The sequence below is a fragment of the Plectropomus leopardus genome, chromosome 7 (genome assembly GCF_026936395.1).
Source record: "Plectropomus leopardus strain MGB_pleo_1.0 chromosome 7, ASM2693639v1, whole genome shotgun sequence".
Lineage (NCBI taxonomy): Eukaryota > Metazoa > Chordata > Actinopteri > Perciformes > Serranidae > Plectropomus > Plectropomus leopardus.
Window position 1 is genome coordinate 6,195,118 of NC_142182.1, and position 15,635 is coordinate 6,210,752.

Genomic DNA, 15,635 nt, shown 5'->3' on the forward strand with positions numbered 1-15,635 from the left:
GTTTTCTTTGATCTGGTTAAAACCCTGGCACCTCTACTTCTGAATAACGTGTATACTTTTCATCGAATATTTCTTCCTCGTGCCATATGAATGTTGCATGTCGGTGCACAGTCACACCTTATTTTTAAGTTGTTTTTGTCAGTTGTTAGGTTTTGCTTGTTTTGCTGTGTTTGAACTGAACTGAAAGTACACTTTTCACAAAGTTACCACAGTGTCATGTGCAGTGTGTGCTGAGGACTGACTCACAGCGCTCCAGCAGATGAGGTGGTTGGTATCTGGATCCTCCACCAGGGTCCACAGCTTGGTGAGAAAGGCTGGAACATTGCTGGCGTAGCTGCCATCTACTCCCATAGCACCTGGAGACTCTTGCATGCTGACACCTGTCCACTGCCAAGACGGCTCACAACAGGAAACCAAAGTTGTGTGTGTGTGTGTGAGTAGAAAGTGTATGTGTGTGTGTATGTGTGTGCAGACTCCCAGACTAGTCCATGTTTGAGAAACTCCACTTAAAAATGATCCGTTACTGATAATCCCAAGTTTGTCTCAGTCTCTTCGATTCCATTTCAGTCGGTCAAACTGTCTGTACGTCCCTGTTGACACACTTTTCACCTTTGAGTCTTTGAGTTTGACTTACTCCTCTCTTGACTTGTGGGTTTTATATATTCTCGTTTAATCTATCCTTGTTCTCTCACAGTTTCTGTTTCTCTTCCGCTCTCCTCTCTCTCTGTCCTCCCGGCCACACCAGTCATCCAACTGAATGTCATCACAGAAGGCCCATGTCAGCACACACACACACACACACACACACACACACACACACACACACACACACACACACACACACACACACACACACACACACACACACACACACACACACACACACACACACTATTCAAGCCCACCCCGCTACCCCCGGCCTCCCACTGACAATCAAGAGACCGCCCAGTAAAACAATACAGCATCCACACAAAAGCTTCAATAATACACCACTGTCCAACCTTAGAAAGGCTGCTGGTTAGACTGAATAGTGCAGGGCTCAGTGTACCTGTATGGCAGGTAGAAAGGAGTCCTTTATCATTTCTGAGAATTATCATTAATGTCTTGACGTTGTTATGAAGTGGTCATACTCTGCTGTTTGTGCAACACCACAGCAATTACACTGACATACTTATTTAACTGTTGAATGGATTCAATCACAAACAGGGATGTTATAGGTCAGTGATACTCAACATACAGCCTGAAGGCCAAATCTGGTCCCCGATAGGGTGCCGAGTGGCCCCCCAACCACTTTCTAATTCACAATAAAAAACAAAGTATCAACCCTTGGAAGCTCATGCCTTACTTTATTGGATTTTATTTCATTTTTTTGGTCGTAACCATGGGAAAATTTAATTTATTTAAATAGTTATTTCCTACCATGCCAGGGATGCTGGTTGGGGGTGGGAGAATCACTGTGCTTGATTGTGTTTTTTTTTTTTGTTTTTTTTTGTTATTTGTCTGTTTTCTCTCTTATGTATTACTATACGAAAAATGCCTTCAATAAAAATATCTTTAAAAAAAAAAACAATTCACACTGGGAATTGCTGTTTCAAACTTTTAGTATACATAAGGTGGCAGAGTGGATAAAACAGAATAAAAAAAGAGCTTGTTTATCAAAAAAGTGCCAGATGAGGATCCATAAACAGAGGTCCTGGCTAAGCCCCTAATATTATAGAATCCTGAAATCCAGGAAATGTGCTGAAATCCTAGAAAATTCCTAAAATCTGAGACATGTCCTAAAATCCAAGAAATGTCCTAAAAATCCAAGAAAAGTCCTAACTCTGAGAAATATCCTAAATCCTAGAAAAATCCTAAAATTCTAGAAACGTCCTAAAATAGACATTCATTTTGCAAAATTGGCCCCCAAGCAAAGAAAGTTGAGTATCCCTGTTACAGTGTTTCACATAGTTATTTTATTGTGATGTTTTGTAGTGTACAGAATAAGTATTTAGATGTTTCACTCAAGTAAAATCATTTATGTCACAGTAGAGAAACCCCTGATTACAACCAAAATTTTAAATGTTTCCCTGGCAAAAAGGAAACACTGAGTAATGTGTTTTCTAAATAAACAGAACATCTGTCTGAAAGTCTCTCAGATAGTTTCAGAAAAAATAGAAAATCTTAGGATTCACAGTTTATAGTTTCATCTCATAGATATGATATCACTGTACGATTTGCAAACTGTTAACTACACTATTTCTACAATTCGCAGCTTTGTTACATTCAGTTTTTCTTTAGCCACTTGGGAGAGGTAGAAATAACTTGAAATATGGTTTTAAATACCAAAGTTTAAAAAAAAAAGAGATACAAACTTTTTCTTTTGCTGGAAACTAGGCTCATAAGAGCCTAATAGTTAACTTATGGGCATTAAAACCAAAACAACAAGCTGAAAGACAATAAAGGTCTGTAGAGCTGAAAAAAACTGCAGAGTTGGCGATGGTCATTTTTCATATCAAATATTGATTAGTGCAGCTTCAACCAAAGTTTGTTTATGCCGAAATGTTGAATTCTGAATGATGTTTCCTGTAACCTCTATTTAGGGATAGAGTTTCTGACTTGTACCTTTAAGCTGTAAGGTTTTGGGGTCTGGGTTGTCCCATAAACAGGCGTAAAGTCTGGCTCTCCTGCATCTTCTGGCCAGATGAACTTGAACCTCCTCAGCAGAGTCACTGTGATGAGGAAGAGCTCCATTCGAGCCAGACCCTCTCCGAGACACATACGAGGACCTGCAGGTTAAAACACCAACACGTTCTCATCCCAAGTCATCACATAGCGCCACGTTGTAGTGGACTTCGTTGTCTACATATCACCCTCTAGGTTCTGGTTCTCAGCTGAAGTTATCTAGCAGTGTATCAGAAACGTCCTAAAATAGACATTCATTTCAGCACGTTTCTTTAATCAAACCTTCCAATAAATCTTTCAATCTGTCAGTGAAAGTAATAATCATTACACTCACCGATAGAAAACGGCATGAAGGCCTCTGGCTTCACAAACTCTCCCTGCTCATTGAGGAAGTTTTCAGGGTTAAATTCATGAGGGTATTTCCACCGTCCCTCCTCATTCAGCACGGAGATCAGGTTCGGGATGATAATGGTTCCCTGAAGAACAAACAAAGATATTTTTTTAAGAGGTCAATTAAAAACAAGTCTTTTATTTTGCAGCGACCCGGGCTCGAGTCCAGCCTGTAGCCCTTTGCCATTTGTCATTTCCCCTCTCTCTCCCACATTTCCTTTCACAGCAGCTGTCCTATCAAAAAAGGGAAAAATCCCCAAAAATAATCTTAAAAAAAAAGAAGAAAATAGTCTTTTAAATTATTTTATACACATGAATCTCCACCTGAGTTTAATATTAACCCTTTGAAAATTGGATCGACATCAGTTTTCTTGTTCTGGGTTCTGGCGCCTTTCACAAGCTATTTAACCCTTTGAAACCTGAGAAAATTGGTTAGAATTCTTAAAAAAAAATAAAAATCATGGGCAAAAAAGGCAATGACCAACATGGCAAAAAATGTCACAAAAAATTCAGGAAATTAATAAATGTGACACAAGAATGAAGTTAGTTACTTAACTTAGTTAAAACAAAAATAGAGGGTGGTTAGAAAAGTATCAACAAAAAAAATTAAGAAAAATGTCCAGAAAACTGTAATTATTATTTATAATTACTATAATTTTATATTTAAAAATTATGTTACAGAAAAAAAACATCTTTTTTTTTTTTTTTTAAATTCATGACCTTTTGGGGGTCATTTTCTTTCTTTTTGTTTTTGCTTATTTATTAGGTTATTTTCTTATCTCTTTTTATTTATTTTTTAATTTTTTTTTTTACTAATTTCTTGCTAATTTTTGGGCCATGTTTTGTCTTTTTGTTTTCAAAGACTGTAGCTTTGAAAAGTGATTCAGAGAGCAACACTGTTGTGTTTGTAAGAGGATATTTTTTTTTTGCGTAAATATTCTACACTACTCCCTCTTCAATAAGTCTTATATTGCTGTGATATTTAGCCTTTTTCTGCATTTTTAAAACACACTACTACTATAACTACTACTACTACTACTACTTACCCTGGGGATGGAGTATCCCATTAACTCGGTGTCTTTAGTGGTGCAGTGGAAAACAGCGAGAGGAACAGTGTTCGCCACCCTCTGGATCTCATGAATAACAGCCTGCATGAGAGAGGCAGCTGTTAGAGCCTCACACTGCATCACTGTGAGATCTCAGATATATAATACGACTTAGATCTTACACTTTACAGCACTTAAAACGGCCCTCGTACCTGCACGTAAGGCATCTGGTGTCTGTCTTCAAAACTGGCTTCATCCTTCCCATCCAGGACGCTGTCTATTTCCTGCTGACAGCGCTCTGAGGAGCACAGAGAGACAGAAACCAACAGAGGGAGCCAAATAGTGAGGCAGTTTCCTTAGTTCATGTGCTTCACAACAGCCAAACTGTGTCAGCTGATTCCAAGGAAAATGGGAATCTTTTAAACTGTTTGTAAAGATGGTAAATCACATGCAGGTGTGGTCTGTTGTCCGTGTTTAAAAAAATGAAATGTGATAATTCAGTTTAAAAGAGCTTTAAAATGAGGAAAAGTCTAACCATAATCACGACTACAGAAAAGTATACACTGGGTGATTTTGGGTTGTCCAGGGCGAAAAATGACCCGGGACAGCCCAAGAATGAAGATAAGATAAGATAAGATAGGAGTCCCACAGTGGGGGAATTTGCAGTGTTACAGCAGCTATGAGGTACAGGATAAAAAGAACAATAATCATAAAGTTGCAAGTAGCAAACAACGACTCAACAGTCTAGAAAAAGAAATACGTTCAAACAATATATACACCAATTGCACATGGAGGATAAATAATAATGTGGCGATATCTTTAGTTGTGGCTCTGAAATGGTGGTTTTACATTGTTACGTCAAAGTCTTGTGATCTAAAACAGTTTAGGATTAAATTCTGACAGTGTCAGAAATTTGGGATGAGCCTTTCACTGTGTGACTGCTGTTACGACCTACGTCTGCCAACCAACCAATAAACATTTTTCTCTTACCACTACAGCGGTGCAGATGTTTGATGATGTTTTGCTCTTGCATATTGACGTCGATGGACGTATCTCATATAACAAAATGGTATAATAAAAAGGGAAAATGGCGTATCATGTGGACGCTAAATGTGGCTTTTGGCGTCAGAATCCTATGTGGAAAGCGCTGCAAAAGCAGCAGTATTTAATGACTTCGAAATGAGAACGGGCAGCATCCTGTTTCTACAAAATGTCATGTCCGTTGATCAAAGAGTTGTTGAAATATTTGGTGGACTATCTGACTAACAGATGGCACCATCATCCTCCGGAGCCACGTCTTTGGTGGGGCTAAATACAGTTGACACAGAGATGATCAGCAGACGCACCTTGTATCTGTGGATAATTCATCAGGTAGAGGAAGGCAGTGAGCAGGGTGTTGGCGGTCGTGTCAGTCCCGGCAAAGTGAAGGTCCAAAAGATATGCACAAAGCTGGTCTTCGTTGAATGATGAGCCATCGTCTCCTCTCTTTTTGCAGGCAGACAAAAGAGAAAAAGGACACGTAAACATTGTTTATTATGTTACTAACAGAGATAGAGAGCTAAAATGTTTCAGAGGTCAATAAAATGCCAGTTCATACCAGCAGAACCGAATTATTTTTATTAACAAAAATATCCACAGACCTTATCCAGTTCATCCAGGTAGGCGTCTATGAAATGACGCGGTTTACCAGGAACTCTGGTCTTTTTGTTTTCGGCCAACATCTCCATACGCTTTTCATGTGCAATCTGGTAAGACAAAAAAAGAGGGTGACATGAAAATTTTCTAATTTTTTTTTTTTTAAAGAAGGTGCTCTTTAAACAAAGCCATCCTGACTGAAATACATTGGCTAACCCCTTGAAACCTGCATCAACATTCTTTTAATAATCTTATAATATATATATATATATATATATATATATATATATATATATATAAATTATTTTTAAAATAATATTTATTTTTATTGTTAAAATTAAATAATTATAGAAATAATAATTTATGTACATATGATAATAAGTAATATATATAATCTAATATTATTATACTATATAGTATATATAATTAATATAATTTCTATAACTAGCACTTCACTTTTTCATTTACTTTTCTTGTTTTTTTTTTCTTTTTTTTCCTTATTTTAAGGTAATTTTTCTTTTAACATTTTAATAATATCCTGCCATTTTTTTTCTTGATTTTTTCTTATTTCATGCTTTCTTTTAGCATTTTACTAATACCCTGCAAATGTTTTGGGCCATTTCTTCAGTTGCTCATTGCCTTCTTCCAATTTTCTGACAGAAATTAAGACATTTTGCTCAGGTTAAAGCCCAAACACCCCACCCCCATTCCTCTCGTCCATGTCAGGGAGTTTACAACCTCATTTAGCATTAAGCTCAAAACACCCATACAGAGCCGCTTACATGACCTTATACTTTTCCATCTTTCCTTTCCAATTTTATTCTTCTTTCTCTTTTACTCTTATTTATATTATTCTTTTGCCTTTACTGCAGAAATTGCTGGGCGGGGTCCACTGCAATGCTTTCCAGACATACCTTAAACATCTTAAAGGCGCACTGGAAGGGCAGTGGCAGGTTGCGCACCAGAGGAAAAGAGTCGTAGATCTGTATGGGAGAGAAAATATAAAAAATGACAAAGTTTGAGGAAGCCCTTAGATTTTCTGAGCATTGTGTGGATGATTCAGACAGCTGTGTTTCGTCATTTTCAGTGGAAATTAGCTGATAAACTAGTGGGTTTGCTTAATGACTGTTTTTACTGAAACATTCACATGTATTATTTTCTCTACATTTATCGTACTGATGCTATGTCATTAAATAGTTTGGTTGTTGAAAATGTGACTCACACGCACAATACAAAATGGACAGATAAATGATGTTTACGTTATGGAAATGATTATTTTTTCTCTTTATCTTTAACAAAATGTGTCCATTGAGTTCTGTACATGAGACTTAAGATTTTGTGAAGGTATCAGATAATTTACCCTATTATGTTGTATTATCCTGACTTCTATTCTATTTTATTCTCCTCCTGACATATTTTACAAAACTCTTATGTGTGCAATTTATCTCTCCCAAATTGTGCAAAGTTCCCGAAATTTTGAAAAATCTTAATAGGGGAAATTATACTGTGACTGACTTGATGTATATGTTGTACTATAAACTGCTGTCCAAAATAAAAGAAAAAAACACAAAAGAAAATATTAATTAAAAAAAACAAAACATTACTTACCAAACCCCAGCGCCCATTTATTATTTTGGAGGTTTTATGGAAAAGGTCAACAAAAAACTTCATGAGCTCATCCTCATAGTCGAACTGCCGAGCAAACAGAACTTGGCAGATGACGTTGGAGGCGGCGTTGTGGAACAGCATATGGGGATTCATGCTTTTACCTGGAAAAACAACATTAAAAAATGACTCTCTGGAATTCCCCTGACCAAAATAGAGTCACTGATTATCTAAATCACATATAATGCAACTTAAAAAAAGACACAAGGTGTAATGAGACAAGAAAATAAGATAAGTTTCCTGGGACATACCGATACTCTGCTCCAACACCTTTTCAATGCGGCGTATCTCTCCCAGAATTCTCTGCTCCATCGACTCCTTCCCCAGACCAAAGTTTCTCAGGGTTGTCAGACCAAAGCGTCGCTGCTCTCTCCAGGCAGGGGTATAATCTGCTAGAATCACTCCGGCAGCATGAGCTGCGCACAAAAATGTAAATAAAGGTACATTTACTGTCAAATAGATTTTTTTCAAAATACATTTTATTCAGTGACATTTGGGGCCGGCTTTAAAACAGAGCGTGGTGCAGCAGTACAAACCTGGAATAACCTCCTAGATGATGTAAGACAAACCCAGACTCTAACAACAATAATAATGATAGAGATAATTATAATAATTATAATAACAATGATGATGATAATAATAAAAATGCTAATACTAATATTAGTAATAATAAAATAATAATGACAATAATGATAATAATAGTAATAATCATAATAATGACGATGATAATGACAATAATAAGAGTTTACAGAGAGCTTTGCGAAAGAAGGCAAAGCAGAGGCAAGAAGAGTTTTCTCGCAGATGCAACATAACTATAAGAGCCAAACAATAATGCTGAACTAAGGCCAGACAAAATTTAAAGTAGAATGAAACAAGAGAGGAAAAAAAATTACAAAACAAAAATATCAGTAACAGCTCATACCAATAAGAGTATATACAATTCAGAATATTAGCAATAAACAGAAATAATAGCACTAATAATAGCATTAAACACAATTGAGACAGAATAAAGGAATAAATTAAAAGATACAAAAAAGGCAACTCAAATAGATCAATTTAAAGAGATCATCATCATCATTATTATCATTATTATTATTATTATTATTATTATTATTATTATTATTATTATTATTATTATTATTATTATTATTATTATTAATAACAGCTACTGTGCACAAAAGAAGACATACTTATGGTATATTCCATTGCTAATATATCCCCCCTAAATCCTACACACTGAACAGAGATAATACTTGCTAATACTTTTTCACCGCTGCTACCACCATTTGGTGCCATAATAAGAACTAAACATGTAGTCAGTTTGAGAGTATAATGTTTCTATTTAATCACACATAAATATTTACCTGTTAATAGAATCGTCTCTCCATATTGTCTGTTTTTAATTGAAACATGTATGACATATAACAAAACTGAAGAATCATTCATGCATGGACGAAAAGCCAAAATTTTCTCTGTACCTTTCTGCTGCACAGCATGGTTAGGCATTTGGTCCTGCGGTCTGCCAGAGAAGTCAGCAGCTTTGTTTACCAGGGCTTCTTTGAAGGCCTGCAGCCCGTTGATGACGACCGCAGGCTTGGCACCAATGAAAAAGCTGTACACGTTACCATAGCGTTTGGCCAGCTGGGGGCAGAGACACAGAAGATTAAAATTAGATATAATAATATATATAATAATATATATATATATATATATATATATATATATATATATATATATATATATATATATATATATATATATATATATATATATATATATATATATATATATATATATATATATATATATATATATATATATATATATATATATATATATATATATATATATATATATATATATATATATATATATATATATATATATATATATATATATATATATATATATATATATATATATATATATATATATATATACATACATACATACATACATACATACATATATATATATATATATATAATATATATATATTATATATGTACACACACACACACACACACACACACACACACACACACACACATATATGTATGTGTATATATGTATATAACAAAAAATAAATAAATAAAAGAAAGACCAAAAACAAGAAAATGACTTCCAAAATGTGCTAAATAATAATGCAGGTACATTCCCTTGAAACACTGATTAACTTTACCCGGTCCAGATCTGGAAGAGGGCTCTCCAGATTGAGCTGCAGCAGATTTCCAAAGATTGGGAGGGGTCGAGGGCCTGGAGGGAAGTTTTTGCTCCTGTTGGTCTTAAAGAGGAGCAGGAAAAGCACAACAGTTGCCAAGACTAGAAGCACTGATGCAAACATGATGAAGTTGCAGCTCTTCTGGATTTACACTCCTGTCTATTCTGGCTTTGTCATTATGTTGGCTTCATAAGCACACACAACCTTTGCACAGTCATGTGACCTGCAGTGTCAACACCGATTTCACCAGCAAATAAGAGTCTGGTTATTTCAGTTATAAATCAACTCAAATAAGACATGCCAAATGCCCTCACTGTGTGTACCTTAATCTTCAGTGCTGTCTGATGTAATCACCCCTCCAGGTTAGCTTTAGCTTCTGATTAATGAGAGCACAGCAGAGAAATCACATCAGGCATATACTAGCTTGTGAGCACGACTGATTTTTAAAAATAAAATAAATGCTTTCACATACTTACTTTGCTCTAAATACGCCCGTCTTTGATTAAGATTAAACTATGTGAAAATAACAGCCCATATGCTCTTGTTTTCTTCACTCTCAAGCTATTCACAGAAACTTAAACACCAAATTTAGCGCTGTGACAGTTAGGACATGCCACTGACCTTAACTGATTTAACATAACCTTAAAGAGTTTTCCATCCTATAGCTTCAGTTTCAGTTTCAACTTCAGTCTCTGAAATGTTAAAGGCACAGACCCAGTGAATCGGATAGATCTTTTAAACATGATTTCACTTTCCAAAATGTAACTGTGGCACAGCAAATTAATCCATTCCAGAAACAAAACAACTACAAAGAGACACAAATCTACAATAAAGAAAGACAAAATAATCACAAAGACAAAAAATAAGCATATAGATACACAAAACTACAACAAAGATAAAATGACCACATAACAAACAAGGAGACACAAAAAACTTTTATGAGACACAAAACCACCACAGAGGCACCAAACCAGCATGAAGAAATTAGACTATATGGAGAGACACAAACTGATCATAAAGAAAGACAAAATGAGCACAAATGCACATAAAAAGGCTATGAAGAGACACAAAAAGACCACACAGACACATAAAAAGGCTGTGAAGTGACACAAAACTACAACAGAGAAAGACAAAATGACCACAAATAGACACAGACTGTCCAAATAGAGACACAAAATGACCACAAAGAGACATATAACAAGCACAAGGAGACACAAAAGCATTTTTTATGTTCATATTCCCAAAACTGTCCACTTGAGGGAGTCCTTATCTGTTGACTCGTCTTTTCTCCCTCAAATTAAAGACATTGCAGCATCCACACCCAAAAGTGCCTCAGTTGAGATACTCTGCAACACTAACATTTTATGACTAAAACTCTTTGGTTTGCTGTGCATATTGTTAACTATGATTAAACCAACATTAATTTACTCAATTTTGAACTTTTTTAAAACTGGCTTATAAAGACACACCCTCAGTTGGCTAAAAGATACAAAACAGTAGTTGTTTTTTTGTTGATTTTTTTAACAGCTAAAGATGTTTAAAATGTTCTGCATTACTTCCTTTAGATACACCAGTGCATTGTTTCAACATTGTTTTCCATTTATTCATGCAAAACAAAACAAAACAAAAGTTTGTTTGGTTTTTCTGTCAGATTCATTGCGATTCATTTTTATGTTTAGGAACATAACCAACTCTTTCAGGTGGCATTTTAGATCTTTGTCTCTACTGCTTAGATTGTGTTAATATTGCAGTTCTTTTTTTTTTTAGCTAATAAGTGCATATCATTAAACTGCTATATTACGAAATGTCACACACCACACTAAAAACATGACAAACTGACCACAATGGCATTCATCGTAATAATCCCATGTCACGTCATTTTAATACACAAGCGTTAAGTAAACATATTAAAGCATCTCATGGAAGCAACAAGTTCTACAGTTAAAACTACAAAATTTGTTGTTTATATAAACACAAGTGTTTTTTGATCTGAGGCCCTGTTAGTGTGAGTTTTTTTTAATAATTATGCATATAAATATTTTATACATCTGCATGTATTTTCACGACGACAGCCATGGAGCAATGCAGAGTCTGCGTGGTACAGCTCTATCTGTTCGAACCCTCTGACTCTGGCTGCGTTTGTAAATCCAATCTGAAGCTCTACACTAAAATCAGAGAGCTGTTGTTCGAAGCCACGGAGAGTTCTGTTTCTCCATTATTTAACCAACGGTTAAGTTCATTACAAATGGACTTCGTTTGGCGCACACACAGAGTGCGGTGCTCTGGATAACCGAACCATACATTCCAACAGCGCTCCGAATTTACGATTTTAGTCTGTGCCAGAGTGCGCTCCGTGTTTCCGAATGCACCTTTTTTAAAGGAGTGTCGTGGGATTTCAGTTTGGCATGTTAAATTACGATCAGCTGACTTTAAATTTTTGATTGGCTTCATCCATACTACGTGATATGGATCCGGGATATCCACGCCCAAATCAACCCAAGTTCAGGAAACCTAAAATGACAATATTTCAAATTTCGGTTGAGGATAGTGTCTGATCAATTTTGATTTGAATGTAAGACCCCAAATTACATATAAAGAAAGTTTTGTGTGATTTGGGTTCTAAGAGGCTTTAAGGGAATGATGGGATTGCATTTAACTCAAGTTTTACCTTATACTGTATGATTTCATGTAACAAATAAACTGACTGATTCACTGATTAGTTCATTAAAAGAGGTGGAAATGGTAGTTCAGCTAGCAGTTTTTGTTGTTGTTGTGCTACATATAGCTCAATGTGTAACTGGCTGGTCGTTGTCTGTTTCCTAATGGTGGTTTATGCCCTGAGTTGGACCTTCATGCGATAAGGTTTGGGAGTCAGAGTGACCCCATACACAGGTGTGTAGTCTGGCTCTCCTGCATCCTCAGGCCAGATGAACTTAAACTTCCTCAGCAGCGTCACCATGATGAGGAAGAGCTCCATACGAGCCAGACTCTCTCCGAGACACATACGAGGACCTGAGACATGAAAAAAAAGACCCTGAAGTCATCGAAAAGAGTTGGATTAAACCCGCCCTGTCTGAGCTCGACACTGAAGGGGTAACACAATAACAACAACAACAACAATAACAATAATAATAATAATAATAATAATAATAATAATAATAATAATAATAATAATAATAATAATAATAATAATAATAAGAAGAAGAAGAAGAAGAAGAAGAAGAAGAAGAAGAAGAATAGTTATTATTATTATAGAAATAAAAATAATATATAATATATGTCATATGAACTAATAATAATAATAACAACAATAATAATAATGATAATTGTTATTGTTATTATTTTATAGCATTAGTAATAAAAACAATAAATCAATAATAATTTTAAAATACTACTACTGCTACTACTACTACTACTACTACTACTACTACTACTACTACTACTACTAATAATAAAAATAATAATAGGCAGGACTTATATAGTGCTTTTCAAAGATGCTTAACATGAAATTCAAAAAAGAAAAAAACAAATGAAAAGACAAGTAATACGCTGACATGAAACAGAAGAACAAATACAAAGAAAAGAATGCAAGAACAAAATGTAGAAGATATGGCAGTTCAGATTTGGGGAGGCGGTGGAAGACAGATATTGTAGTGAGGTTTTTTTTAAAGGTGAGACCAATACTGTTAGTTTTTTGTGCTCTCATACCTGCAGAAAAAGGCATGAAGGCCTCTGGCTTCACAAACTCTCCCTGCTCATTGAGAAAGTTTTCAGGGTTGAATTCGTGAGGGTATTTCCACTGCCCCTCCTCATTCAGCACTGAGGTCAGGTTTGGGATGATCATGGTACCCTGAGGAGAAAATGAGGAAAAGAGGGAAGGGCAGAAACCAAGAGGTTAAGATTAATTTACGCTACCCAAGTAATAATAAAAGTAGTAAAGTCCCTAACATTAATTACGTTTGGTGCAAACAGTACTTTCACCTGTGTGGAAAATCTGTAACCTACACTGCGACTCAGATGGAATACTTTTATACTTATGAGCCAGTGTACTTTTTGGTCTTTTTTTTCTTTCAGAAATAGGATTGAATAAACAAAAATAGTTGTTTGACTTTCAACTCAATATCCAAAAATGTCAGAAATGGAATATTCAGAATAGAAATTACACTTAATTTACTCAAAAATAAGAAGCGAAGGACTGCTGTACACTGTCTAACTTGCAATGTCAATTTTAATTGCGACATTTCGGCAACAAGAAGTCTGGTCTCGAAGGCCAACTTGACCAGAGAGACCACCTGAGAAAGGATGATCCTGATGATGAGAGCTGTGAGGACATTTAATCTACCTCTCTCCTTGTCTCACACACACAGGAATTGCTTTATGAATTTGAATTTCCTTTAAATTTGTGGACAAAAAGAGTTTGTTCTTGTTTGCTTTTTGTTTCTAGTGCAGGCATTTTTTTTGTACTCTACATTACAGTATTGACTGCGGTTAATAATAAATATTTAAACAGTATTTCTCTTGCTAGGGTTTTTCAGTTTAGTTTGTATCTTTTTAATTATTCTTTTACACACCTGCACCACTTTTATTATTGCAAAAAGAAGCCATGTTTTAGCCAAAAATAAAGACCTGTAGTGTTATTCATTCTATGTAGTCTTGATTTTGAGTGTTTGCAGTGATTATTTACATTTAGTTCAAGTTAATTTTAGCATACCATAGTCAAATTTAAACATGTGAAATGTAATCTCCCAACAAAAAAAATAAATAAAAATTGTGGCTCGTGAAAATGCTGAGTGGCTAGTAACTTTGGAAAATCAGTAGCCACAGTGGCTGGTGAGCGCTATTATTACTGTCACTATTATCAAAAACGATTTAAGTCCAGTCTTTTCTTACCCTGGGAATGGAATATCCCATCAGCTCTGTATCTTTCGTGGTGCAGTGGAAGACGCTGAGGGGGACGGTGTTTGCTACCCTCTGCACTTCATGGATCACAGCCTGGATGAAAAGAGATTTTTAAAAAAACAAACATGCTGTTATGTTTTATCTGACTCGGGACAGATGTAAAACGATGCGGGCTGTCAGATACTCACCCACAAAAAAAGCACACCCATGAATTTGCAATTTTAACCCACCAGCAATATGCTGACAACCATGCAAAAATGATTATGATTAATGGTCAGAAGCAGTGAATACAAATGATCTACCCAAAGAGTTTCCCTCGGCAGATTTATTGTTTGGTTTAAAAACTAATACTGGCAGACTATTATTACGTTCACACTGCAAACTTTGGTGCTCAATTCAGATTTTTTTTTAAATCTATTTTTTTTTATGTTGCTGTTCATATTATCGTTTTAAACACGGCCAGTATCAGACTCCAATGTGAACTGGTCATGACCCTGATGTGAAGCCTGCAGTGTGATCGTAGCTTTTGAATTAGGGTCTCTTGTTTTCAGACCCATGTGTACAAATTTAAAGAAAATGTATGTAAGACCCTTGTCTCATTACATACCTGCACGTAGGGCATGTTGTTTCTGTCATCAAAACTGGCCAGATCCTTTCCCTCCAGCACAGTGTCTATCTCCTCCTGAAAACGCTCTGAGAGATACAGCAAAGACACAATAATAATATGCAATACCATTAACGTGAGGATAATGAGGATGCAGAGGTGGAAGTGACACGTTACGGTCTATGACTTTCATAGAAAGAATTACTGAGCATGAAAATTGATCGATGAATGATGAAAAGCCTCTGCAGAACTACAGTCATAATTTGCATGTGCAGACATACCTTGGACATGTGGGTGGGTCATGAGGTAGAGAAAACCAAAGAGAAGGGTGTTGGAAGTCGTGTCAGTGCCAGCAAAGTGAAGATCCAGAGCGTATATAGACAGCAGTTGTTCTGAAAATGTAGAATCCTCACCACTTCTCTAGAGGAAGAAAAGAATTGTTTTCAGACACACACTAAATGCAAATACACTTTATTGATACCCAGAAATACACACGCACATGCACACGCAC

At 35.7% G+C, this 15,635-nt stretch overlaps 3 protein-coding genes across 3 annotated transcripts in view; all 3 read right to left on the minus strand.

The window, feature by feature from the left end:
• The window catches only part of hsf4 (heat shock transcription factor 4), a 31,293-nt gene extending 29,514 nt beyond the window's left edge, over nt 1-1,779 (minus strand). Inside the window, exon 1 of the mRNA XM_042495367.2 lies at nt 247-1,779. Within this exon, the coding sequence (XP_042351301.1) occupies nt 247-372 (126 nt within the window). The 5' untranslated portion in view covers nt 373-1,779. The remainder of the gene's footprint in view (nt 1-246) is intronic.
• A 153-nt stretch (nt 1,780-1,932) lies between these two features.
• LOC121950775 (cytochrome P450 2D15-like) lies at nt 1,933-9,793 on the minus strand. The gene is made up of 11 exons (XM_042496882.2): nt 9,583-9,793; nt 8,879-9,041; nt 7,652-7,816; nt 7,344-7,504; nt 6,650-6,718; nt 5,741-5,845; nt 5,447-5,585; nt 4,313-4,398; nt 4,101-4,202; nt 2,999-3,140; nt 1,933-2,768 (listed from the first exon to the last, which is right to left on the minus strand). Exons 1-11 carry the CDS (start codon nt 9,742-9,744, stop codon nt 2,575-2,577), a joined length of 1,488 nt encoding a protein of 495 aa, XP_042352816.2. The 5' UTR covers nt 9,745-9,793; the 3' UTR covers nt 1,933-2,574.
• A 1,678-nt stretch (nt 9,794-11,471) lies between these two features.
• Nucleotides 11,472-15,635, minus strand: part of LOC121950774 (cytochrome P450 2B4-like) — a 29,085-nt gene continuing 24,921 nt past the window's right edge. Inside the window, exons 9-13 of the mRNA XM_042496881.2 lie at nt 15,406-15,544; nt 15,128-15,213; nt 14,512-14,613; nt 13,330-13,471; nt 11,472-12,633 (exon numbers count right to left, since the gene is read on the minus strand). Coding sequence (XP_042352815.2) covers nt 12,452-12,633; nt 13,330-13,471; nt 14,512-14,613; nt 15,128-15,213; nt 15,406-15,544 — 651 coding nt within the window. The 3' untranslated portion in view covers nt 11,472-12,451. The remainder of the gene's footprint in view (nt 12,634-13,329; nt 13,472-14,511; nt 14,614-15,127; nt 15,214-15,405; nt 15,545-15,635) is intronic.